Source organism: Nannobrachium achirus (assembly GCF_963921795.1).
Source record: "Nannobrachium achirus genome assembly, chromosome: 17".
NCBI classification, from domain to species: Eukaryota; Metazoa; Chordata; class Actinopteri; order Myctophiformes; family Myctophidae; genus Nannobrachium; species Nannobrachium achirus.
This window is the reverse complement of record NC_137824.1, coordinates 32,330,629-32,358,610: the sequence shown is the minus strand read 5'-3', so window position 1 is coordinate 32,358,610 and position 27,982 is coordinate 32,330,629. Positions and strand designations below refer to the sequence as shown.

The 27,982-nt window shown below is 41.9% G+C and overlaps 1 protein-coding gene across 2 annotated transcripts; it reads right to left on the bottom strand.

Annotated features, from left to right (window-relative positions):
* Nucleotides 1-57: 57 nt before the first annotated feature.
* Nucleotides 58-27,964, bottom strand: LOC308302155 (copper-transporting ATPase 1-like). Of its 2 annotated transcripts, none has more exons than XM_080746379.1 (24): nucleotides 27,896-27,964; nucleotides 25,964-26,093; nucleotides 22,247-22,763; nucleotides 20,048-20,343; nucleotides 19,191-19,662; nucleotides 17,382-17,579; nucleotides 15,872-16,035; nucleotides 15,213-15,374; nucleotides 14,967-15,043; nucleotides 14,579-14,801; nucleotides 13,737-13,970; nucleotides 12,890-12,981; nucleotides 12,154-12,281; nucleotides 11,343-11,497; nucleotides 10,797-10,931; nucleotides 10,339-10,533; nucleotides 9,657-9,839; nucleotides 8,278-8,491; nucleotides 7,639-7,785; nucleotides 7,299-7,441; nucleotides 6,097-6,300; nucleotides 5,098-5,215; nucleotides 4,449-4,551; nucleotides 58-3,719 (listed from the first exon to the last, which is right to left on the bottom strand). In XM_080746379.1, the coding sequence occupies exons 2-24, from the start codon at nucleotides 26,084-26,086 to the stop codon at nucleotides 3,443-3,445; spliced, it is 4,560 nt and encodes a 1,519-aa protein (XP_080602505.1). In that variant the 5' UTR covers nucleotides 26,087-26,093; nucleotides 27,896-27,964; the 3' UTR covers nucleotides 58-3,442. The 2 variants fall into 2 exon arrangements, with proteins under 2 accessions (XP_080602505.1, XP_080602504.1); XM_080746378.1 differs by lacking the exon at nucleotides 27,896-27,964 and adding an exon at nucleotides 27,432-27,652.
* Nucleotides 27,965-27,982: the final 18 nt, after the last annotated feature.

Below are 27,982 nucleotides of genomic sequence, written 5' to 3'. Positions count from 1 at the left end.
GAATTGTCCTCAAAAACTGATACACAAATACAGGAGGATGAAACAGGTTTGTTTTGATGGAAATAATTTATTTGACACGAGTGGACGTAGAAAGCAAAGTGAAGACATTATGATTACCAGGTAATCTTCTGGTTTCACAAAGACCTGATAAAAATACACAGCAGCAAATGGATAACTTCGGTTGTGTTTATGATACGTTACAGAAAAGATACACATAGACAAGTTATACTTGTTTATTTCCACAAAGCCAAGACATGGCAGGATCTCAACATCCATCCATAAAGAGTGTGTACGCCTGTCCTTTATGTACTGCATCTCCAGATCCGTCCAACTAGTGCAGTGTGAAAAATAAAGCAAAAAATAAGATTTCAAAATAACAGTAAAATAGAACTGATGGGCAATCAGGTGAATGGTGGTCACAGGCCTGTACTGATGTCATAGTACAAAGTACCTGACAGCACTAATAATTATGATTACATCTGTGCTCTATAGGCAATCTTTTAATTTAAACTCAAGTTTATGTAAGTCGTTTGTGGTAACTGCATTTCACCTGTACTCACCCTGGTGGTGATACATCCAGTATAAACCTTATGGACACGTATAGGAATGAATGACCTGTTTCATCGAATAAAAGCTCAGAAAGATAAAACACTGCATCGCTTATTGTTTGGACAGAATATGAAACCAATGCATTTACATTTTGGTATTTTCCATCGTAGACATGATGTAGCACTAGTTTCACTTTGTAACCAGCAAAAGTTCATTACAATCAAAACACATTCACTTAGCATGTAACTACAGTTTTATCCATACCAAGTAACACGTAGGAACTGGACCATCGTGTGTGTGTGTGTGTGTGTGTGTGAGTGAGTGATATTAGATTGTGTTCAAAAAGATAGAACACAGCCAGAGTCATCCAGGTGACTTCATACCATCCATCTAGATCAGTGGTTCTCAACCTTTTCTGGCCACGACCCCCAAAATAATCATATTTGAACCGGGGACCCCCCACCCTGACAAGCATTAAGAGTTGAGGAATTACAATCTGCTATTTTCACAATTTCTGCCTCTAGAGGTATTAAAAAGTCCTTAAATTGTCACTTTAGAAATGTGCATATACCCTCTATACACTTACATTTTATTTTGGTTTGTTTACTGTTGAGTGAGAAAACAATGTTTCACATTAAGTTAATCGACCCACAGGTTGAGAACCACTGATCTAGAATACAGATTATCAGGGACGGGATCATAGGACAGCGGGTGGAGCCTGTAGTGTCATTGGACCCTGAAATTAACCACATTCACCCTGGCTTCCTTATTCTGGCCTCGTCATTATGAATGCGCGAACATTTTCAAAATGTTGCAAAACAAAAATCCAAAACATTCTTTCCCCCATGATTTGTCGTATGACAAAGTAAATAGGGCTTAAGCGGTGAATGCTAATTTTATACTTAGTTACACAACCATATGTGGCAACAAGAAGGACGTATTTTTGTTGAGTGAAAAGGTCAAACACAGTCACGTCTTGTTTCCACTGGTGGACCGTAAGGGCCAGAGAGCAGCAGTATCCACATATAATTGCTGTCGAGCGCGAACATGTAAACCGTTACTTTTCAGGAAATACTTTTACTTTTCAATGGGTCAATATTTATAAAACCCACAGATAGACTTAACCATGAATGAGTCAATATTATGGTGAGCAATACGTTAAATCTTCTTTGGATAACAATTGTACTTCAGACTATAGCATATAGGTTTTCTCTCCGCTATTGGGGAATCATTTGTTCTTACCCACAATAAGTTACCTACGTCACATTTGAATTTGAAGTCACTGATAACTATTACTTCTATGTATTAACAGTAACACCATGTGTTTTCACTGTTACAACCATTATTTTCTTGTCTTCCCAATATTTGTCAATGTCCTCATTGTAGAGAATGTTTTATTTGGTTGCCACCCGACAGCGTCAATATACCCAGTTGTGTTGCATTGGAAATGTGCCCAAAATAAAGGCACCAGGGTCAAAGTGGTTAAACTACTGAGGGAGAAAACTATGGAATGGCTTGCTTTTTTCCAGCCTGCCCTCCCGTTGAACCTCCTCAGAACAATTGTGTCCGATTCAGTGACTGTCTGACTGAGTGACTTATCACAGTTCAGTCTGTTCTCTCAGTTCAAGGTAACCTGGCCCTCCGCCTCAACAAAGTGCTATCTTTGGAATGTGCTTGGACTTTGCCAGAGTGGCATATAGATTGGCACTTGGGTAACATTTACACGAACAACTAAACTCTACTACAGGCTAATACACTTCGTCGAACGACAAAGTGACTGTAAAACAAAACGTTTTGCCTTTGAGGATTACATTTTGTGTCTGTACTACTTTCTCAACGTGTTATACATTTTGGGAACCTGACAACAAACCTCTGTTGTCAAAAAACATTACTTCATTTTCCTATGTACAATATAATGAAAACAATGATAAATAAAAGATAATATAAATAGTCTTTGTATTAGAATTGTACTATACAACAGCATTAAAACAACTGTCCATTGTCTTATAAGTTGACTGTGAAGTGTCAACTCCAACATGAGGCACCATGTCTTTGGATTGATGTTACAGATTGTCTCTGAGAGGACGTCCCACTACATGTGGACCCCTGCGTCAGTGGTTCCCAAACTATTTTAGCAGAATAGCAGAAATAGCTGATTTACAAGCTCACAATGTGTCACATGAGATGTGTCGTGAGGTGCGCCATTTCCGCTATAGTTGAAAAGTTTTGAAACATTTAGAAAAATGTTTTTCTGTATGATTAGTTGCACTGATATCAAAACAAGTTATGATTTTGTGCAACTATTGTGGACTACCTCCAAACAAGGCCTCATGCCCCCCCCACCCCCATGATCATTTGGGGCCAAGGGGGGCCCCCGGACGCCAGGTTGGGAACCACTGGACCCGCGCCACACTCTGCTACATCGTCCCCTCCCCTGAGGTCACAGCGGTGACCAGAAACGCGCTGTGGTGTGTGCACGTGACTTCCAGCATGTCTGAAGTGCATGTCGTTAGAGGATCGCCGCTACAGAGAAAAGCTTCTGCCCCGGAGGGCTTTCCTGCACTAGATACAGACAGACCATTAAAACCTCTCGACTCCCCCACCCCCCCTTAGATCAGGTTAGCTTAGCGTTACATTACAGTACAAAAGGCCCAGAACCGGCTCCGACCGGCCTGACCTGGCCCTCGGGGCTCGCTCAGACCAGTGGTTCTCAAAGTGGATTCCAGGGACTCTGTGGGTTCCTTTAGGAGGGGGAGGTCTAAATTGACCCATACAAGTCTGTAACCCTGACAGTGTAAAAATGGAACCGAATGGACGGGTCCATTCGGTTCCATTTGTACACTGTCAGAGTTGAGGGGAGACCTTGAAACTTGTAAGTGTGAGAAACACCGGCTCAGACGAACTCCTCGTCGCACAGGGCTCCGCCCACCAGCAGAGAGTGCTTGTCGGCCTCACTGAGCGCCATGCTGTTGAGGGAGTGCTTGTCGGAGCGCATGGAGTTGATGGAGGCCTGGCTGTAGTTGATGATGCGGTCCAGCAGGCTGAGCTTGGGGGAGGGGCGGCGGAGCTCGCCGATGCCGATGTGCACGCTGACGTCCGACAGGCTGCCCTGCCTCCTGGGACCGCCGCACAGCTGGGACTCCAGCTTCTCTGCACTGGGCTTCGTGTAACTGTACGGAGGAAGCATAGAGATGATCATATAGAACACTGGTTCCAGAACAGTGGGTCGGGACCCATTTGTGGGTCACGGACCAATTTTTATTGGTCACGACTCGAGTCCATCCATCAATCCGTTTTTTTATTTTTATATAATTTTTTACATTTTAAAACAAAAAAATCGAACAAATTCCATAAATGTAATAAATAAATAAAGAAGTAATGACAATAGCCAATCTACAAGCTCGCGACGCTGTGCAAAGTGACGCATCGTGTGCTTGTAGATCTGCCATTTTCACTAGTTTGGGTCCCAGGCAAAGTCTTTGGGGGTCTTGACCTGAAAAGTTTGGGAACCACTGATGTATAGAATGTAATGGAAGTGATATTCATCTCTATATTGAAGACTAGGCTGTATACTTGAATCCAGCATAGTTCGGTTTCACGTAAATCAGTGGTTCTCAAACATTATCATGTCAAGGACCTGTAAATATATATACGTATTTAGCTGCGGACCCCCCATGTGAAAAGATTTTGTGCTAGCCTTATTATTAGCAAATCTATAAGCTCACGACGTGTCACATTGCAACACGTTTTGAGTTTCTAGATCTGGTAGTTTTGAATAGCTTAATTATAAGATAGGGTTAACATTTTTAAACTGTTCCTCATTTTATCTTTAATATTATATATTCTCTGGAAGTATAGACTATGTATGGGTTGAACCACTGATTTCTATCCAGTCTTACCATTTGAGTAGGAGAGAAGACATAACTACTGAGACTGAGGACAGAGCCATGGCAGCAGAGCCCATCCAGGGCTGTAGCACCAGACCAATGGGCATGAACACACCTGAAACACACACAATGACAACACACAGTCAGTGCAGCAAGATGCACTCCCAGAGAAATACCGCAGTGTGTACAAGTCCTGTATTTATTCAAATGTTTACTTTACTTTAAGTGAAAGTACTAAAGTATTGGCATCAAGAAAACATACTTACAGCACCAAAAGTACTCATTATCTCAAGAATGTTCTAGTTTTTTCAAACATTTTCAAAATGTAAAAGCTCACACTATTTTTGAATAAACAAAATATAAATTAATGATTAATTTGTTAGTTTTACAATAATTGAAATATGCAAAGTAACTTGTTACTAAAGTTTTCATATAATTGTAGTGGAGGACAAAGTACAATATTTGCCCCTGCGATGCAATGGAGTAGAACTATTATGCATTGAAAAATAGACACACACAAGTAAAGTAAAAGTACGTAAAATATTTACTTAAGCAAAGTACTTGAGCAAATGTACTTAGCTACTTTCCACCCATGAACACAATCAATCATCTGGCTACATCTCCAAACAAACATGACAATGTGTGTCCTGCTGCCACCTACCTGCAGCGATGGGAATGCCAACCAGGTTGTATATGAGAGCAAAGACAAAGTTGATTCTGATCCTCTTGACTGTTTTCTTGGACAGATCGATACTGGCGACCACGTCCAGCAAGTCATTCTGACACACGGTGGGGAAAGGGAAGCAACATTTAGATGAACACACAGATCAAATAAAAATATATCCTTTACATAAAGGTACCAACTCTAGTCCAACTGGAAAGATGCAATTGTAAATTGCATGTGTGGTTGCCATGGGACCCTTTCAAGTCAACGGGGAAAATGAATTCACTGATATTTTAATGGCCATATATGGAGCTCTCTGTGTCAGTCCATTTCCCTTTCATGCCCATATATGGAGATCCATGATGTCATCAATATTAAGCCCATATCTTGGAATGCCCATAAATGGACATAATATAACGTATCTCTTAGCAAAATAGCACGCATGCGTGTCCTGATGAAGCCGGTCGATCTGACATATGGCCCAAGTTCCACCAGAACTGTGGGAGGAATTCCGCAGCAAAAAATAAAAAGTTTACTTGGAAGAATAAAGTCGGACAGAATAGATATAACAGACAGAATAGAAGCCCTATTGGAGGAGGATTGACCACCTCCATTTGACAGAAAGTGCTCTTGATAATTGGGTGAAGAAATGCATTTGGAATAGGGTTAAAAGGTCTGCAACAGTTTACCAAATTTCAACCTGACATCATCATTTCTTTTGCAGTGAAACATTTCTAATTTAGCTTGACAGCTATTTTAGCGTGATGAAATATAAAATTAATAAAAATGTAAAACTGGTTAATAATAGTAATAGATTTAGTCAATTGTCAAAATAAATTAAAACAAAAATCACTTCTACAGCTACTACAATTAAATGAATGTAACGGTGACTTGGTGAGATGACAAAGTGTCCTTACTCCATACAATTACTGGTCTGATAAATCAATATATTCAACAATAGACTGGACAGCAGTTTGTGACCGGTCAGACTCTCACCCTGATCAGAACCACGTCAGCAGCCTCTATGGCCACGTCCGTGCCCGTTCCAATGGCGATGCCCACGTCAGCCATGGCCAGGGCGGGCGAGTCGTTGACGCCGTCCCCCACCATGGCCACCCTCTTCCCCGCCAGCTGCAGCTGCTCCACCTTGGCCACCTTGTGGGACGGCAACACCTCTGCAAACACCTTCCTGATGCCCACCTGTGTCCAATGTTATCCAATCAGGAGAGAGATATGGGGGGGGGGGGGATTTTAAGTGATAGAAAAAAGAGCAGAGAATCCACGGATGGCTGAGAAATGCACGATAATTCCCGTGATCGCGGATTCCTGGGGGGAGTACTACTATATTTGACTGGGGTCCCCAGGCCTCTATACTTGGTTCGCTCCTTTTTTCCGTCTTCACCTTCTTACATGTACGGTATATTTTCATTCATCAGCTTATGAAACAGGCCGCACATTTAAACTTCTGGAAGCATCTAGACATCTAGAAGATCTCATGTGTCATGTGTCAAAATCAACTGGCAAAGCCAGTTGATATTAACATATTCTTTGGGCTAAACAACCTTTTCATTCACGCCTGCTTCAACAGTCACGCTAGCCTGTAATTTAAGTGCTGTCAATAAACACTTTTTAACCAATAACAGTTACAATTAGCTAAAACAGCTACATCGTCATTTGACATGCAAAACACATCTTTACACTCATTATAAGTCAATACAACATTCCTGTTTTTAATAGTCTTGTCTCTCAGAGTTTGGAACTAGCTGGGTAGGGCTTTCTTCAGACTGCAGGCAGATGCAATTTGTTTCCCAAACACTTTAGAAGTGGTAAAAACGACATACTGTCGTAAGCGTTGAGTGATGCTTAATTTTCAACAGTGGAAATGAGCTCATAATGCCACATGTGTCTTCAGTGTCCGATGGTCCAGACTGTGACACATCTTTAGAAATCAGATTGGAAACACATTCCAAACCACCTAGGAATGTGGTTCAAATCTGATAAGGAAAAGTTTGTTTCGCTGTGATATTTTGCTATTCAACATGACATTTTGTGACACATCTTTAGAAATAAAAAATTGGAATCACATTCCAAACCACCTAGGAATGTGGTTCAAATCTGATAAGGAAAACTCTGATTTGGGCTGCCAGCGTGAGCAGAGCCTAAGTCTCGTACAGCTTGTGCTGTTTTGTTTGTGTTACCTGAGCAGCGATGGCGCGGGCCGTCTTGCTGTTGTCACCCGTCATCAGAATCACCTCCAGACCCATGTTGGTCAGAGTGCGCACGGCCAGCTCCGCCTCCGGCTTCACCGTGTCTGCGATGGCGATCATCGCACACAACAGACCTGCACAAACGGCAACAATGGAAGGTTTCTTTCTCAGTAGGTTTTTTTTTTTCTTCTAATGGTATCGCTTCTCTTAAAAAACATTCCACTCGATCATTCTGTTATAATTGCAGTTATTGATTCTAAATATTGATATTATTTTGGGTTAATTCACCAGCCATACACCACCGAGTATGTGACAATAAAGGTTGACTCACTGTCTACAGCCACCAGGACTGCAGTGCGTCCTCTTCGCTCATGCTCCATCATGGCCTCATCCACGTCAGCAGTGATCTGAAGACCATTCCTCCTCATCCACTCTCTGTTCCCAATCAGAACCACATAGGAGGCCGTCTGGACCATGGCTATAGAAACACCACAAACACCTCTGTATTACTATACTTGCAGGACATACATATTTTAGGGCATATTTTAAGACACAGTTATAGGCCTACTACCCAACAACTAAACCTACCAACCCAAACGCTATTTTTTTATTGATCAACTATTTTGGGAAGTCGCTGTCATTTCCGTAAGCAAAGGACAAACAAGAAATGCATCATTTTAACCCCCAAACGAATATTTTCTTAATTGTAAACCCACACCGCAAATCCTTTTTTTAACCATAAAACAACAATTTAACTTGTGAGGATAAGGAAAATTCTTCTCACAATGTCTATTTCTCAAATGATACACTAACTATACTATAAAGTATAGTAATCCAAGCACACAGTACACGCACACGATCGTCAGATGATCGATAGATAATCGACGTCCAATTTGAACAAAGATTTGCATCTTTGTACTGTGTTAATGTGACTACAACAACATCCCCAGGACTACATCCCCCAACCTACAGAGTGGCTGTGGGTCCATGATGAGCGGATGGGAGCCCGTGGAGGTTCTGGAGTCAGCGATGTGGATGAGGATGCCGTTCCTCTGGTTGTTGTCCTCGCTGTCGCTGTCCTCCTGTCTCAGCAGGGACTCTGTGTTGCTGACCAGACATTTGATCCCACAGCCCGGCACCGACTGGAAGTCTGTGCACGACCCCAGAGACTCTGTGCCCAACTCCTGCCAACACACAGAAACACAACACATTCAGCAAAGATACATGGGTCATACAGAGGACATGGCTCATACACTGAACTAGAGCTGCAACTAACAACTTATTGTTGATTATTTCATCAATAAATGTAAGTGATTACTTAAGTCTAAAATACATAATCTTATAATGATGCCAAAAAGACTGCTGCATGACGAACAGTACCATGGAAAGCGCTCATGCGGCAGCCAGCGGAAATGCTACAGAATAAGGAAACCATTAAGACCACTCTCAAAAGCTGCGGTCTCGATTGATTAATTGAGTACTTTATTAATCAGAAGTGTAAACAGCAGGAGGTGCAGTCAGACATTTAGGCTAAAAGGATAACACAAATCAGTCCTGGGGACTTGTTGTTTCCATTGTGGTCCTATCCAGAGAGCTGCATCGCGGTCAAGCACGCTGTAGCAGAGTTCGAGAAGCGCAGCCGCCCACCAAGCCGAACAGAGCGGACGGCTCTGCAAGAGCAGAACCACTATCTTCCGCTCACCTAGCCAGCCCCCAACCATCAGTCATGCTGTGTGTGTAAGTAACGGCCCCATCAGCCATCTACACACCCACAAGACATTGTGAAGTCTCTGTCATTTCCACAAGCGAAGGACAAACAAGAAATGTAGCAATCTTATAATGATCTTCAAATACATTTTATGGTCTACATTTTAGATTTAAGACCAGAAAAATAAAGCAAAAATAATTCAATTGATTAAATGCTCATCACAAGTTATCTGCACCTAAACTGAACTAAACCTTTTTTACCCAGCAGTTGTACTGTAAATAGAACATAATAGAAATGTCACTAAATAGATTATATGATTATTTTTTTTTTAAAGCATTTTATTATTTGTATTTGTTTTCAGTTGATCAATTCACTGATTATTAATTTTAAGAAATTCACCAATACCTGCCAATATTACGAACTTAAAAGAGTAATGTTAAGGTGCTTGCATCAGGCATCTTGCCAACACCTGGGTATTATTCCAGTTCTGGTCAAGATCTGAAATCAGATTTATACACAATACTTGTTTTTGTCCATTGTACGCCTGTCTCGAAATGTTCGACATTTTATTATCATAAAGAAACATGGGAGATACAGACAGAATGTGGGACATCAGTACTGTCAGTATTGAGGTGACTGACCTGTTTGCAGTATTTGGTGATGGCCGACCCCAGGGGGTGTTCACTGTTATTTTCAGCCGTCCCCACTACAGCCAGGAGGCGTGAGCGCGGCATCTTGTTCCCCTCCACAACAATCTTCATCTGAATGACCTTTGGAGCACCGTATGTAATGGTCCCAGTCTTATCAAACACTACACACCGGATCTGCATGGAGATAATAAAACAACAATTTAATAAGGAAAAAATATGAAGACTAGAATGATGGTCTTACAAAAAGCTTAACCATTTAAACCCTACTTAGTTGATAGGTCCTCCAGGGCTCTATCCTTGGTCCACTGTTATTTTCCTCTACAAGAAATAAGCTCACAATGCATTGCAAAGTGTGAGCTATTCTCATCAAATGTCTGCCAGAGAATAGGGATAGGGATCGCTAGGATAAAAAAAAAGACTCCCTAAAACCAACTTGACAGATAGTGAATGATATAGTCTACAGACAATCAGAGATCCCTGCAAGAACAGCCACAAACACATCTAAGGTAGCAATGCAAGGCAGTTATTTTTAACTCTCTAATTGTTTCCACCTAGTTTAAGCAACAAAGGCTGGGAGATTGTTAAGTGATGTTTTTGGACATGAACTTGTGTATCTATGAATTCCATAAGAACATATGGTACATTATGACAGCTCCTTGCGGTTCTGGTTCACCTTATGGGCCATCTCCAGTGGCTCTCCTCCCTTGATCAGAATACCGTTCTGGGCTCCGACGCCGGTCCCAACCATGACAGCTGTGGGGGTCGCCAAGCCAAGTGAACAGGGACAGGCGATGCATAACACGGTGATGGAGGCCTGGAAGGCGAAACGAATCACTGCCTCCGTCTCGGATATGCTCTTGTCATAACCCTGCAGGACACAGACAGTCGCTCTCAACATCAGGAAGGAATATACATATCTTAACAACAACACAGGAGAGTGCAAAGGAAGAGGAGATTGGGAGTGAGGCACACAACGTTTATACTTCATAATAAGTGATTGCAAGTGGTTTATTTGATCAGAATGCTCCTAGATTTCAAGGTGGATAAAGGTGTTCTTTGTCATGTCTTGTGTACATAAGGCACAGACAATGCTCTCTGTCTTTGAAGAGCTGGAATGAGGCTCAGACTCACAGGGAAGTACTTCTCAACCAGAGGAAAGTCCACGAAGCCGATGAGGATCCAAGCCAGCAGGGTGAGAACAGAGACCACCACGATGAAGGGGACGAAGTAACCGCTGATCTTATCTGCATACTGCTGGATAGGAGCCTAAACAGTAGAATAAATAACAATGATCTTATCTGCATACTGCTGGATTGGAGCCTAAACAGTAGAATACATAATAATGATCTTATCTGCTTACTGCTGGATAGGAGCCTAAACAGAATTCATAAAGCCAACGTTATACTTCATTCTATGATGCAAAAAGTGATATATATATATCTTTGTGAGCTTGTAGATGGTCTATGTTGCTACTTTTGTGTGACACTATAGTATGACGAAGTAGGGCATTAATTTACCCAGCAGAAAAGTTGAAATATGGAGATATGGAGGTTTCTGCTCGACAGCATGGATATAATTTATTCATCACGCCCCCGGTGTGTAAAGACATTAAGCACAAGTATCAGTATTAGTTAGCTACAAGACCACCCCAGGAAAAAAAAATTCAGGATGACTTGCCTTTGAAGTCTGAGCCTCCTCCACCAGTTTCACGATCTGTGACAGCGTGGTATCCATGCCGACGTGGGTAGCGCTGATCAACAGAGCGCCGTTCTGGTTGATGGAGCCAGCGATCACAATACTGCCCGGCTTCTTTGTCACCGGCATGGCCTCACCTAGCAGCACAGGTCACACGTTACAACACACCAGAGGACAGTGGAGAACAGCATTCAAGTTCTCTGGGTAAAAAGGGGAGAGGGTCGTTTACAGACAGTGCATCTACCCCGGTCTTCTGTGTGGACTATGTCCCTTTGTTCCACGGTACTCTGGAACAAAGGGACACTGGCTCTGGCACCGATGCTGGAGGTGGCTCTGACGCTGATTCATACTTGGTGTAAAGAGAATAAGTACGTCATAGCCGGATATTAGCAAGCCAATGAACGGACAAAGGACATAAATAAGTCCCCCCTCATTGCAAGTTTAAATCAAAGTGTTGGTTAAAGGCCATTTAATCAGTTAGTCTGTAAGAGGTCAAGTTAACAGTAACCTCAGTAGAAACACCAATACAGTTGAAAAACAAGAACATTAAAAACAAGACGGTTGTATCAACTCATGGTAAGAGTGTGTTTTATCTGTCAAATGACGAGTGACTTGACTGTATAGCTTCAGTACAGTAGTTAGCTTTAACTGGTATTGGCTAACAAGTGGTTATTGACATCAGTTATCTTACAGGCTAAGCATGCATGAATGAAGAAAGATGTTTGTTTAGCCTAAACATGACACATGGGATCCTCTCTAGATACAGTGCAAATGAAGGCGGGTCTGATCCAACCTGTGATGAGAGACTCGTCAGCCATGGAATGACCCTCGATGACCCGTCCGTCGACTGGGAACTTTCCGCCAGGAACCACTTTCACCACGTCACCCCTCTGAACCAGTTCTACATCCACCTGCTCCTCACTGGAACACACGCATTGTCACAGAGCATACATTTATCACAAAAGGAACTCAGACACGGTGCAAAATATCTCCCATTCCCACACTGCACCAAAGCTTTCACAATACAATGAAAAGTAAACTAAAGGATTTCTAACATGGGGGTGGTTTGTTTATGCTCTACTTGTCCTTCAATGTACTTTACCTGAGATTTAGGGCTAGTCCCAGTTGTCCGACGTCCCAGTTGGGCAAACAGACTGTAAAGCAAGCGATCTTCATCCCATTCATGCGTTTATCGTACGCTTGCCCAGGCCTTACGGCCTGGGCATAAATATAACGATTGCATTCACCACGGCTTCGTAACTCGCTTCTTTGCGGGCACTCGCGCCTGCGGCACTCGGGCGCGAAGAGCAGGACCAAGGTCCGCTGGCCTTCACGCCGCTTGCAATGTCGTGGACAATAATTACAGTCTGTTCGCCCAACTGGGACGTCGGACAACTGGGATTTTCCCGAGATTTATTCATTGCAAACAAGTTATTGTGATCATCATTTCAGCATGAAATGTGAGAGGTACTTTCAGAGAACATGAAATGTGAGAGGTACTTTCAGAGAACACGGTGCACTCACTGTACCTGAGAACAGAGCGGTCACTGTTGAGAGTGACCACGGTGGCTTCAGTGGCCTGCAGTGACATCAGCTTGGACAGCGCTTCTGACGTCTTGCTCTGAATGAGAGAGAGAGAGAGAGAGAGACTGTTTATGAATCACAGCCAATAAGGTCTTTGTAACACTGATGAATCACAGCCAATAAGGTCTTTGTAACACTGATGAATCACAGCCAATAAGGTCTTCTGTTACACCGTTTATGAACCACAGCCAATACGGTATTCTGGTTTATGAATCACAACTCTTCTGTATTTGTACTTCTGTATTAAATACAGTTTTTAATGTTCATAAGAAGAGTTACAGATTCAATGGGATGAGATCCCACACTTCGGAAATATATTGAATGCTCAAATTACAATTCTATCATTAGCAATATTTAGACATAAAATAATCTCAGTTTTATCAATAACAAGCATATGACTTTTACAACATATTAGCCAGCTGGAACACCCAAACACACACACAAAACTCACACACATAATCGATATTTGCAGGCATATTATATAGACACATTGAATTTGGATTTTTGCTGGATAGGTCGCAAGTTACTATGAAAACCTCCACCATCTGTCTGTTAGTCAGTCAGTCACACTTTTGGCCCTACTCCTATCTCCGGCACCGTTGCCCCTATCCATGCCAAACTTTGCACACACACTCCTTGGCTGGAAAACCATCACCTCCATTCCTGATTTCTCACATCAGGCCCCTGTTCTAGCGCCACCATGAGGCTGCGTGTATACAAGTGACCTGACGGTCGCTTATCTCCCGATTAGGGAGTCTTACTGGTGATAACAGTTTTGTGCAGTAAGCATACCTTCGCTATCTGCTCCAGCCAGCGTCCCAGGGCGATGAAGACGAACAGCATGGGCGGCGTGTCAAAGAAGGTGATGGGGTTGATCTTTGCCTTCTCCACCATGGCCACCAGGAGGATAGCCACAGAGTATGTGAAGGCGATGGTCGTGGCCAGAACAATGAGCACGTCCATGTTGGCTGACCGATGTTTGACCGCCTTATAGGCTTGAATGTAAAAGTAACGGCCTCCAATCACCTGAGGAGAGAATAATTAATATAAGAAAAAAAGTCCACACTATTGTTTCTTCTATTTATACTGTTTTTAGTCCAACACCCAGCCTAGTTCCCCTTTGGCTGTGTTTCAGCCTCTATTTCAAAGTAAAAACTAAAGAATATCGCAACCTATTACAACACACTAATTTAGCTTGACAATGTTGTAAGACTATGGCTTGAAGTAGTTAATCAGAGTGATCAATTTAGTTGATTATATGCCCTTCAAACAAATGGCATGACCTGAGGCTACAGTGGCCTTAATGCTCCAGCCGACTGTACCACTTTCTCCTCTGCCTCTTTATTGTCAAGATGTATACACCAGTGTCTTTTGTGGAGTCTCTTTTTAAATCAATCCAGAATCTTTGATTGGCGCAGATAGATAGATAGTTTACATATTAAATTAAAAATCATCCATGACCCTTAAATTCAATTAATTCTTTCAATGGACTAAAATCTTGTTTTATTTGATGGCCTTCCTGCCCTGGCATTTGGCCTTTGTTCCCACAAAAAATGGACAACACCAAAAGCCAAGTAGCCTTGCCCCTAAAATGACCAAATTCCAGGCCTGGTCCCAGCCATGATGTGACGTACCTGCACAGGCACACAGAACAGGAAGGAGAGCAGGTTCATGATGGACAGGCCTGGGAGCAGCTGTCTCTCCAGGAACATGGTGGAGTGGTAGAGGACGCGGTCCTCCGCCGTGGCGTTGTGGTGGTGGGACGTGCTTAACTGGTGGTCCACAAACATCATGTACATCATCATCCCCATCACCGGCACGCAGAACACCAAACTCACCAGGAACGACTTCCTCCATCTGGGGACAAGAGAGAGACCATGGTGCTTTAGGACAGTGGTTCTCAACCTTTTCAGGCTGCGACCCAAAAAATAATGATATTTTAACTGGGACCAGATTTTGTCCCGTATTTGGTTTAAAACTGGACGTGAGATTTTGTTGCCAACTATATGGAATAGTTCTTACTGATTTATCTCTGTGCTGTGGTCCAGGTGACTCCCAGTGCGGTCCCTCTTCACCAGAGATGCTTCAAAGCCCAGATTCTGTCAACAGTTACACCGTCATCTCATCTCTCATTACACTCCTTTTTTTTGTTTAAATACATATCACAATATGCAAAATCCCAGACAATATCTATATAATATGGATATATTGGCCAGCCCTAGTATACAGTAAATATGATCCAGAAATGAAGTAAGGATAAATTAATACCTCAATCAGTTTGATGACGTCTCTTGGGCCTGTTACCTCAGGATCGTACTTAATGTGCGCTTTGTTGGTTGCCAGGGCAACGGAGGCATAGATAATTCCCTTCTGTTTCATGAGGTTGGATTCAATTTTGTGAACACAAGATGCGCAGGTCATTCCCCGGACCTGAATGAAGAAGAAGAAGAATGGAGGCAGCCAAGTAAATGACAAATGTAAAAGCTCCCAACAAAGCAGACTGTTGGTGGCGTTAGAGACCCATCTAAAAATTACAATCAAATATGTTGGTTGCGTCTTTTGATAGATCACAAATTGTTGTTTGATTATGGAGAAATTTGAATGATCTCTTGATTGTGCACTGAGCACTTCTGCTTCTCAACACTGTCTGTCGACCACCGACCGGGCATGCTCAAACATGCCCCAAGCGGAGCAGCTTGGAGTGGCAGGCGGTCCTTGCTCCAAGCCGTTTAAAACTCACTCGCTCTCAATTAAAAATAGCCCCCCCTCCACTAGTATGCTCTGTATAGCCTAGTTATTTTTGGGGGGATAAAAAAATACATTAAAATAAACGTTTATTTTACTGCGGTAAGGAACCTGAGACCGTGGTATGCGTTACATAACCGCGGTATGGTGGCATTACGGTTACCTTGCCCAACCCTACTCACCACTAGTTCCAGACTTCCATCAGAGCCCTCATAGTTCTCCATGACGGATGCGGTGAAGCCCAGCTCTCTAACACATTCCGCGACCTTCAGGGGGTCGATGACATCCGGGTTGTAGCGCACCTCCGCTTTACTGGCCATCAGTGCCACAAGTACAGAGTACACACCTGCACAACATACCATTTTAAGGTTATATGAAGCCAAAATGTTTTGTCTTTGCATGCTGTCATGCATTAACCACTTAAACCCCATACTGTATACTTTGTTGACTGGGTTCTCCAATTTCAAGACTACCTCCTTTCCCACCCCCTCTAAATCTCTACACCAAAAATATCCAATCTACAAGCTCACAACATGTTGTGTTGCGATGTTTTGTAGCTCTGCTATTTTCAGCGACTGTTTGCCTATGATGATATACCCAGAAAAGAGATGCCCACACAAACGTTGATATCCTCCTAATTGTGACATTCACATTGCAATTTTGATATTGGATATATAAATATTTGTGTCTTAGGGAAATTTGCCACCGACTTTTAAGATTACAGGCCAAACCACTAAACCTCTGTAATACAATTTAGAAAGATATCTGGGGCTCTTCCATATATGTGTAAATAATGTACTCTATTATAACTAGCTACTGTATATTAAAATAAATCATGATCATTCTAAAACCACATTCTGATTGGAACGAGAGTGAAATATCCAGAGGTATTTTTTATGATGCACTTTTTGCTTTCCTGTCACTGTCAGGAGAAATATGATCTTAGGCGTTGGCTACTCTACTGTCTATTGGGATTATGGTGCCATAAACACAGCAAATCTCTCCCAACATGTCACTGTGACATGTTGTGAATGTGAACTTATACATCGACAATTTTCACCGTTGTATGACGAAAAGTTATTGCTGACATGACAAGTCTTTATCGTAGACGGCCGTGCCATTACCCTAGCGAGTACACGTGATCGTTTATCTATTTGACTTACTTGTCTGCATATGTAGTCAATGATCTACAGATATGACAAAACACATCATTTTTAGCTGCATCATATTCAAGCCAACTCCAACGGTCAACATTGTGGTTGAAACTTCCTCTCTTCCACTCGTACGCCCGTCACTCTCCCTTGAATCTTCCGGTGACTTTTTTTGCCTGGCTTTCGGCCAGTGACCAGTGGTTTTAAAAATATTTTACAATTGGAAAGGATGAAATAAATACCACATCTGTGGCTGTGTGCAGGCTGGACTGGACGTAAACCAATGCAATGTTGTAGTGGTGCAGTAAATCATTACCGAAATCATTACAAAACACCAGTACTGCAGGGAATGTTGTTAAAATTAGATACCCAAACAGGCAAGTGCCAGGTGTGTTCTGCTGGACCAAACAGTTAAAAAGAAATGCCCTCCGGGCCAGTGAGCCATTTATAATATCGAGTCCTAATGTTGACACTGATAATGGGTACTGCACTAAGTACTTTCCCAATGGGTTTAATACAATGTAAAAAATGGTTCACCCACCGGCTTCGTTTTTGAGGTTGCGTTCGATGTTGGCGACACAGGAGGCACAGGTCATGCCTCCTATCTGAATGAAGCATTTGGAAAGGCTGCTTTCGGGACTTTTCTCCGGGTCGCTGTCCAGCTCCAGTTCCTTCACAGGTGCCGCTGGGCTAAATGCGACCGAGCTACTTTTTGGTGTAGGCAGCAGGGAGTTGGTCTCTGTACACAGCAAAAACATCCTGGGAGTTAGAATCCACTCAACATTTAACACTTGCATTGTGAGAAAACAAGAATGGAACCGTGTCAAATGCTAAAAGCAAAAACATTTATTAAAGCTATTGTTAAATAGTGCAAATTCAGCCAGCACCTTCAAAGCAAAGAACACAAAAAAAGACCGGTCAACAATACAACACACAGGCAAGAAGAAATCTAGTGGTTCGGATATTATCGACAACTGTTTTAGTGTTCCTTGCTTTCATAAATAACCACTTAAGCCCAGAATTAAAGTTCTTTATGTGCCGGAAAGAGCTGATATACAAGTTCATAACATGACAATCTTTGAAAATGTTCACCTTTAATGACATGCCCAAAATAGGGATGCCAAGTTGGAAGTGTTTAAAATGCTGGATGAACTTTGCATTACTTACTTAAATGTATTTTGATTTAATGCAGTAGCCTCCAATTTTTTTAATTATTTTTGGAGGTCATCCCCCCACTATGAGAAAAAACTAAATGTGCTGGAGGTTTCATTTACACCTTGCTGGCATCAACATACTGTACACTTGCTGTATACGGACTGTGTCCTAGATTATTCATATGAGTTACAGTCACACCTGACATTAAAATGCTTCCTGGATAAACAACATGAAATCAGATCTGGCTTTACTGTAACTGTATCACACAAAATACAGATCTCAAGACTTCAATCTCTTCCCATTCATACCCTTTAGAACAGTGTTTCCCAACTGCCAGTGCACACCATTCATAGCCAAAAGATCCCAGAGCACACCTAAGTATATGGTGTATATAGATATGTACTATATACACTCACTCTGCGCATCTAAACCAATCACAGTAATTGACTGGGAATGTGTAAACACAGAATTCTCCAATAAAAAAAACAACCGGGCACAAGATTTATACACAAATTATTATTATTATTATTATGATGTGTTTGAATGCGTCACTGACCACCTTCAGAGCTGGGTTGTATGATTAAATCTATGTGTGTTCCATCTTGGCTACAGGACAATAGAATCATGTATGTATTAGAGTTCTCCAATTACAATGTGACTCACCCTACGGTAGACTGGTTTACCACTTAAACCTCATATGGTTTATAGGGCTTCATAGGGCTCTATGCTAGTGTATTTTTTGTTTTCTGTTGTGGGGAAAACTTACTGTGAAAATAGACGATCTACAAGCTCACACCGCATTGGTGATACCGGTTACTCCAGTCAGACTGCGTTGCTGAGATGAAACGTGTTCTTTAATTCCTTTCTTTAGCCAACTGGGATGTAGGCTAAACAAGCTGTCTGTACAATGACCCAGCTGTTAGCAAGTAGCTATTAAAGCCCAACCGATATCGGATACCGGTCTGGCCAATATATTGGCCACTATCTGACTTTTTCACAGCAAAGGTAGGAGAACATTTTCAAAGGTTTTCACAAATGTTCAAAAATAGATGTACAAGCAAAACAAAGTGTTGTGTAGATCAGCTATTGGATTTTTGACTTTGACTCAAAATAAAATAAAGTTCAGTTTATGTGTATTTGTGTTTATTCCAATTTATTTGTGTGCTTCTAAATGAAATGCTTTCGATTTCCTCACCAGGCAGGAAGGCATCAAAGCCCATGTCCTCTATGGCTTCTCTCAACTCCTCCGGCGTGGTGAGCAGAGGGTCGTACTCAAATGTCCCTTTGTGATCGGCCAGAGACACCTGGGCCGACCTCACCCCGCTCCTCTGGGAGATCATGCCCTCGATGGACTGGACGCACGAGCCGCAGGTCATTCCCTCGATGTGGACATGAGCTGTAGCCACCAGGGGCTGGCTGAAACAGGGCTGGGGGGCTGTGAGTTGGGCCTGAGACAGAAGTGGGGAGGAGGGTGACGTGGACTCGTCAGCGACACTGGGAGCCTGGGACTCCCAGGGCAGTGTCTTGAAGTTCCCCGGTGGGAGAGCCTCGATGGCCTGCTGAAGCTGGGGCACGGTGATGGTCTGGGGCTCGTAGCAGATGGACGCCTTCTCCTTCTCCAGGGAGACCACCACAGAGGAGACGCCTGGCAGCGTTGACACGTTGTCCTGGATGTAGGGGTGCAACAGTTCATTAAAATAATTGATTGAATAGATTATATGCTTTCGATTTCTTTAAATTTTTTATCTTTGGGACGTTTTCTGCCTTAATTGATAGTAGATAGTGGAGATGGACAGGAATCAGGGAGAGAGACAGGGAGTGACACGCAGCAAAGGTCATCGGGAACAGGATTCAAACCCGTAACGTGCCGTCAGGCATTAAAGCCTACAGTATGTGGAATGCACCAGGCCAGTGCTCCTGCTTTCAAATTGTTTTTAGATAGCAGAAATATGTCATCTACTAAGTCACACCGCATGGCATCGACACGCCTTGTGAGCTATTTTTGCTTGACACATTGTATGACAATCACAAGTCAATCATAAAAAGACATACCTGGATGTTGACCACACAGGAGCGGCAGTGCATGCCCGTCACCCTGAGTGTAGCCACAGCCGAGTCTGTGAACATCTCCGTCTCTGTCTCTTCCGACGTCTCGCTTGTGGGAGAGACGGCCGGCGACCGCTGAGAGCTGACCAAGCGTTCCAGCTCGGCGGGGGACAGCTGCAAGGGGCTGGGCTTGGACTTGACGGTGGCCTTGAAGCCGGCAACGGCGATCTGGTCGACGATGGTCTGGGTGGTGGTGAGGTAAGGCAGGTAGACAACGGTAGCTTCCTGAGACTCTAAAGCAACTATGTACACAAGAAATATGAATTATACATGATGAGCACCTACAACAATAAGACGTTTACAGTAGAGCTGGGCAATACGGACAAAATTAATATCAGAATATTTTTGACCAAATACTGTGGCTCAATATTGTGACGATAACATCAATTTAAAGTACCTTTTATTTTTCATTATTAAAATAGCTAGATCTAAAAGCTCACAACGCGCCGCATCGTGATGCAAACTAGATACTGTATTTTCAAAAAAGGAATTTCTAATAGTATTTTTTATAATGCACTTTCTGCTTGCCTGTCACTGTCAGGAGATAGAATGTTAGGCGTTGGCTACTGTACTGATAGCCCTCCATTGGGGTTATATTGGCATAAACACAGCATGCATGTACATACATTTGTGCTTCTGCTTCAGTTTATCAGTTAAACAATATAGGCTGATTTAGCTGATTATTTCAGTACACGTTAGAACCTGATTTATACCTTGTGATACGACGGTGTCGCTCATAAAAAGCTAAGATACAAGCTCAAACACGTCACATAGAGACATGCTGTGAGCTTGTGAATTGGCAATTTTCACTGTTGTATGATGGCACGTCATTGCTGACAGTACATGTCATTATCATACGCTGCTGTACATAACCCTGGCCCTCGTTATCTTTTCTCTATTTAACTTACTTGTCTGCAGCATACTGTATGTTGTCAATGATCTACAGATCTGACAAAACATCACATTTTTAGCTGCATCATATTCAAGTTAACTGAACTTTCTCTCCCTCTTGCTCTCATATTTATCGTGTTACTTTAATATGTAATACTCTAGCTTTTGAATGCACCCAAGACACTTTTTAAGTTTCTTAATTCAATATAAAAAAATAAAATGTGATCTTCATTTTATCAGACACACCCACTACCTATATACCGTAAACCCATTGTAACTTTCAACGCCATTCAACCATGTTCAACTAATAGAAAACACACCTTCTTTCTGGTTACTAATCCGTCCTAATCCTAATCTTAAAGCGACGTGTTTTTTCCATTACTTTTTCATTTATTTTATCTAGTTTCTTTATAAAACATTTTAAAAAGTAATTGAAAAAACACGGCCCCTCACACATTAGAAGGACAATATTTAAGGACGGGTGTTTTCAATTAATCTAAAATGGAGATGCCAAAGAAGGTTCTTTGTATGAATCCTTTTATCCTTGGAAATAAAATGATTTGACGTTCAAGGTACAGGAAGTGACAAAAAGAAGATGTAACCGGTCTATAAAGCAAACAAAAATCTAGGACAGCCAGTACCTGTGCAATGATAGTGGTGCTACACTCAATAGTCCTACAGTCAAATAGCCCTATAAATAACATGCCACTCCTCATAATAGGGCTGAGATTAAAGGATTTCATGAGTCACAATCAAATCCTTGCAAACAACCTCCCTGAGGCAAATCTGCGGAAACGGTGACATGCAGAATCAAGATACAAGTACTATAGGAAGACATGTGCATGCCTCCAAATGCATTAGCACCTCAGGGAAAAGGCTTGTTAATTTACCACTGTGCTGCTTAAATGGATTAAAACAGTGTGAAAGGGGCTCTGCACACCAGTTCTCGCTTTCCTAAACCAGTTGTTTAGGAAAGAATTATGATGTTTTGGTATTATTCTTTTAAGTACAGGATACAGATTATCAGATTAGATTAGAGAGGGTTTATTAAAGATGCTTCTGACATGCATTCTATTATTACTGTTAGGCCTGACTTTACCAGGCAAAAGGGCTAGGGTTATGCCTGATTTATACATGGTTATATGCGTTGTGTTGCACACTGAACATAGCAGATCCAGCTCACAACACGACGCAGGTTTGAGCTTGTACATCTGAGAAACACATGTTGGCCTCTATGCAAACAGATGACCACACCTTTGATCTTCTGAACTCCTTTCAGCTTCCCGATTCTCCCCTCAATGGTAGTGGTGCAGGAGTGGCAGGTCATTCCCTCGACACGCAGCTTCAACAGCGCTGCCCCTCCTCCTGCTCCTGCTGTGCCGGGAGACGAGGCTGGCGTTTGGGCTTTCTGAGCGGCGACGCCATCCATGGGGACGTCCGGAGACGCCCCCACGCCGGCCACCACCTCTCCCAGCTGCAGTTCAGACGTCAACGAGGGGACAAACGTGACACTGAGCCCCATCGGGTCCTGGCTCTCCCGGACGTCGAGCACTCCCTGGACCTGGGACAGCCTGGTCAGGGCTTCCTGTTGGCCTTCGGCGGCCAGGCCTGACGTGGGAAGCAACCGGGTGTCTGTGGTGATCGGCGTGGCTGAGGTGGACTCTGATAGGCTGCATTCAAAGCCCATGTCGTCGATGGCCTCCGACAGGGACTCTGGGCTCTGCAGGCTGAGGTCAAATATGACGGTTGCATTCTTCAACTCTAAGGATACCTGCGATAAGACCCGTCAGAGATTTAAAAAATAAATAAATCAATAAATGTTCAAGTACCATGTAAGAAGATCAATTTGCTAAAACCATACATGTGAGATTGTTGTCAGTGTGGATGCCATTCAATCAAAAAGCAATGACATGAGCAAAGTCTAAGAAAAGGACACACAGCTATATACTATCAAATAACATATACAATTCTATCAGCTAGACTACTGACACTGCAACATCACCGTAATAAACACCACTAGATTCATCATGACTAGACATTTGACTAATTGATCAAGGGAAGTCGCCTGCTCTGTTTATGCTAGATCAGACACCTGGTTTAAATCAGCGAAAACTGGGTACCCCAGGTTATCAGACAAAGGAAACATGAGAGGCAGGTTATTTCAGCTACCAGTGTGATCAGTAGCGCCGGTCAAAAAGATTCCCGCACGGACGGCACCGAACGGTGCACGAGCGTGTAAACGCGTGCATAGTACCCCCACGAAAGCCGCGACAACCCCCCACCCAGCGAAAACTTCAAGCTGTACTTTAATCAGTGGCTACTGCATAACAGGTTTCTAGTGGTGAATATGTGAGCGTCCTCAAGCCCCCTCTATATTCATAATTATGGATATATAGCCTACTTTAACACCTAGGTTTCCAACTGTGACTGCATGTGCATGTGTCGATGTGTGTGTGTCCTCATACATGGCTCCATTACTGTGGTTGGGTATTTAGTGTTTGAGATTCGTAATCGTTCAAGGCAAACTTTGTTTCTCTAGCCTACTGCAGCGCTGTATTTTCTAAATGAATTAAAAGAAAGTAGAACATAACATCTTAAGTAACAATGCAAATGTAATTAAGACTAGAAAACTATTGTTTCCCACCATTAGATCTGCTGACATCCTTTCTATCTAAATAGCCTCTAGAGGCGCGTGCACGCGCGTGCACGTGACGTCAATAAATGACCGTCCGCCCGGAAAAGAAAATCCCAAAGCACCACTGAGTGTGATATGCAACAACATACAGCTGTCCTGTTGACCTGAGGAGGCTGTACAATAAAGGGTGACTGAGTTCATCTGCCTTGCAAAGGTCACATCCTACTTCCACTTCCATATTCAACACTCTCTCTTTCCAGTAAAGCAGGAATCATGTGACGGACTCACGAGGGTCACTTGATTGAGCCACCGGTTACAAACCACAGTGTGTGCTGTGGGGGAAGTCTGAGGGGCGCTTCGGGGGCTTGGTAGAGAAAGGGAAAACTATCCAAACTACAGAAATCAATTCCCTCCTTCCAAGTCGCATCACATACAATAACAATGCACATGAATGGAGGCAATGATTCTTTTAAGGAAACCTAACAATGTTTGCTTGTGCATGCAGGCTGTCTATCGATCTGCTGGAACAGAAATCCGCAAAGGGCAGAGCTCTGCCAGGATCATACTATTAGGTTATCTTCTCATTTGACCCCTGCCTGGGGGTGAAACACACCATGACGGAAAGGCCAGGTCGCATTTATTTCAATCTGGGATCTCTCTTGGTTACATGGATGACTGTGTATCATCAATTAGACCAGCCTTCCCCAGAGGGAATGAGTCTGAGACAAATTAAACCTGACTGTCCTCAGAAAAGGAAGGACCTTTCCAGAACCAAATAGATTGAAAATAACAACCTTCTGAGATCTTAACCACGTAAGCTGTATATACTTCACCATACAACAAATAGGAAGAAATATCAGATATTCAAGCTATAGATCTGAGGACAGTGTTTGTTAATGTGGTTAAAATATTCTTAGCGTTTAAGACAACATTGAGGCCACACTGGAATTTTTACCTCCTATTTTGGAGTGGTTGATTTGAAACCTCACAAGATGTTATTAACGGTCAATATTTTTCAGGAAATAGTGACGTAAGCTACTACTTGTGACTCTTGTCACAAGTAGCCCAAGTCATCATTTCCTGAAAAACTGGCCAGAAAGGACAAGTAGAATCTGTGTTTTGCTGGCCCAGAGTGTTTAAATAGTGCTTCCAAGCCAGCAGGCCATTTTATATTGACTCTGGGCTGAAATCTTTCCAAAGAGTAGTTCCACATTGTATCTACTTAAAATAAAAACAGATCTATTAGGTGTGCGGTTAACACCATGGTCGCTAAAATACAGCCTCGTCTGTTTCTTATACGTTATGGATATGTTAAAACTAACAGCAGTGCAGAGTAAGAAGAGACAATAACTACAGCACTCAACCATACAACAATACATAGATCATATTACATTCTACAGTCACTCACATGCACATACTACTCGCTCACAAGCACACCCACACACATCAACTATCTATACTATAATTTTGCGAATGTCTGTCTGAGTGAGTGAGTGAGTGAGTGTCTGTCTGTCTGTATGAAACAGCGTTTCTCCTCGGTGGCTGGAGCAATTGATCTGAAATCGCATCACCATCAGCATATGAACACACCTGACATAACTGTGAAGCCCGTTTGTCACTTTCACAAATCGTATGCTGTCTATTAGCATTTTTATGGTGTATCTATATCTATTTAGCCTACAGTACCTTTTGTGACCACACATGTTAAGGGAGGGCCGCTGTTGTTCAGGCCATGCACAATCACACACAAACCCACACACACACACACACACACACACACACACGGGGGGGGGGGGGGTGCCCTGTTACAGATGTTGTCCAAAAATCATGCAGATCGGTACACAGTATCTCTGTAGCCGTTAAATGGAACGGGTATTTCTTACATTGATGCTCCTACATATTAGCATGCAAGCACCAGTTAAAGTTACTTTCCATCCCTCATATACTGTGTGCACAGTGCACATCCCATAACCCACACACTGCACATCATTTCGGAGCTCATATCTTTGAACGGGTAAGGGCTAGTATTATAAACAATGCAACAATTGATGCTAGTGATGCGTGGGAAAGCAAATAATTTACTATTTACCCGTCCCAAATAAAGCCATATTTAACATTTTAAACCAAGCAAGCAAATATATGAGTTATATGCTTCCTCTCTACTTTATTTTATTAATTAATTATTATTATTCTGTTTATTATTAATTAATTATTAATTGGTTTTTGTTTTTTCTGATCTCTAAATCTCTGGCAGCTGATGTTCATCTGTAAGTGAGGTATTTAAGAGTAAATCTTAAACAGCGTCATTTCAATGTTGGAGGATTATTGCCAATCACCTTTATATGTATGACTCCAGGCAAACCTCTGACACGTTGCTCTATGGATTGGACACAGGAGCCACATGTCATTCCCTCCACATCCAGCGACACGGAGCACAGCTTCACTCTCTGTGTCATCATGACTCGTCTAAAAACAGAACAAGAATGAAGAAGGGTTTTATTTGTCACTTACACTTACAATAAACAGGTACTAGCAGTGAAATATTGGTAGGACTTGTTCTACAGAACTGCTATAAATATACAATACAACATCTTATCCTATAGCAGCAGTGTCAAAAAGCGCACTTAAGCAGTGGTATAAAGCTTGTATGTTTCTAGCTTGTATCTTTAGAAGTAGTGCCAAGTCAAATGTGCAAATAGAAAGCTGGCATACATAACATAAGAAAGAATAGTCACTTGTTCTCTGTAAGCCTTAAGATGCCCATTTGTTTAAACAAGCACAACATAAGCAGAAAATAGAGATGAGATAATGGTATACAAATACAATTGTCTGCCAATTTATTCTGCAAACAGGCTGCCTGACACAACAAGAGGGCCACACAAGTAACACGGTCATACCACACTGATTCAGTTGTTTGTATTTCAATAACATACCACCTATTCTTAACAATGTGAAAAGAATTGTGCATTCGTAAATTCTGTCAAGTTCAAGTGCATCATAGATTAGTGTCAGTCTCCTAAAGTTTCAGTAATGCTCGTGATTACTCAGAATATATGCATAACACAAGGATTACAATCATTACTTACTGGTCCACTATTGCATAATACACGTTTAAGCACCAGCATTTTACTTTTTCATGTCTCTAATTACTATTTATTAGTTATTATTATTATTTAATATACACATTTACACACTAACATCTTTAATGTGTGCCATTCAAAGAAACGCAATTATATCCCTTGTTCTATTCATCCCATATGATGATTGGTTAAGCGTGTCTTTTGTCTTTGTTCATCATTTTGTAACAGCTAGGGAATTACCTCATCCAAGTTTTATCTAAACATGGGCTAAGTGACCAAAAGCCCAACAGCAAACTTAATGTGTTTATACTTATGGAAACACCTTTAAAAAGAAAAAAAAAAAAAAAAAAAGACTAGCATACCTTATGTTTTTTATCACGTTTTAAACTTTTTCCTTTAATGTTCTACAATTATGACATTTTAAGTAACCATTAACACATTATTTTAACCCACATGGAAGGTTAGATGACAACCATGTCAGATTTCAGTGTAATTCATGTATCTACAATTTAAACATAATAAGAATATTGAAAGAATAAATATATAGTGGCTTTCATAATGGTACATACAGTACTTCACTTCATTTACGCACGTAGTAATGTTACAGTACAGTAGGCAGTAGCTGCCTGACATTAACGATAACATGTATGGTATTAACATTACACAACTTTAACAATCAACAAACAAACTTTATCATTGATTGAAAAGTATCAATAACTCTCACCTTTATGGTTAGTTTTCAAGTTCTGCTGGTTACGTTGCAGGTTAAGCTAACAGGCTAACATTAGCCTCCCAAAGCTTCCATCATAAAGCAGGAATAAATACAAACATGGGGGACATCCTAAACACTGACGAACCGTTCAAATATATATTTCCCCACAATAAATAATAGATTACCAAGTAAACAAGGTAGTTAAGTCCATAATTAGGCAGCTCCTAGTTCCCTTCATGCCGACAACCAGACTGGAACCATAGTTAAAGTCACCCACCGTCAACAACTAAATAACTTCCGGTCACTACGTCGAAAAAATAAAACCCAGTTTGAGAAAGTTCTTGGAATGTTGTAATAACCGACAATAAAACGGTTGACCCTTTAAATGACACTTTACACAACACATTTGTAGCAATATACAGGACTAGTACTGTATATGAGGAAAAACTAAATAAAGTGAATAAAAGTCGTCATACCAGATATTCATAGGTGTTCTTTTCTGTGTTCTCATTCAATGAGTCTGGTTCACTCCTGGGGGCTTTCTTTGGGTAATGGGTGCATTA

Coding starts and splice junctions, on each gene's coding strand:
- LOC308302155 (XM_080746379.1), bottom strand. CDS start 26,086: ATGATGACACAGAGAGTGAAGCTGTGCTCCGTGTCGCTGGATGTGGAG. Junction 15,044..15,212: donor ACGTCATCAAACTGATTGAG/GTATTAATTTAT, acceptor AACTGTTGACAG/AATCTGGGCTTTGAAGCATC. Junction 12,982..13,736: donor GGCTGGAGCAGATAGCGAAG/GTATGCTTACTG, acceptor TCTCTCATTCAG/AGCAAGACGTCAGAAGCGCT.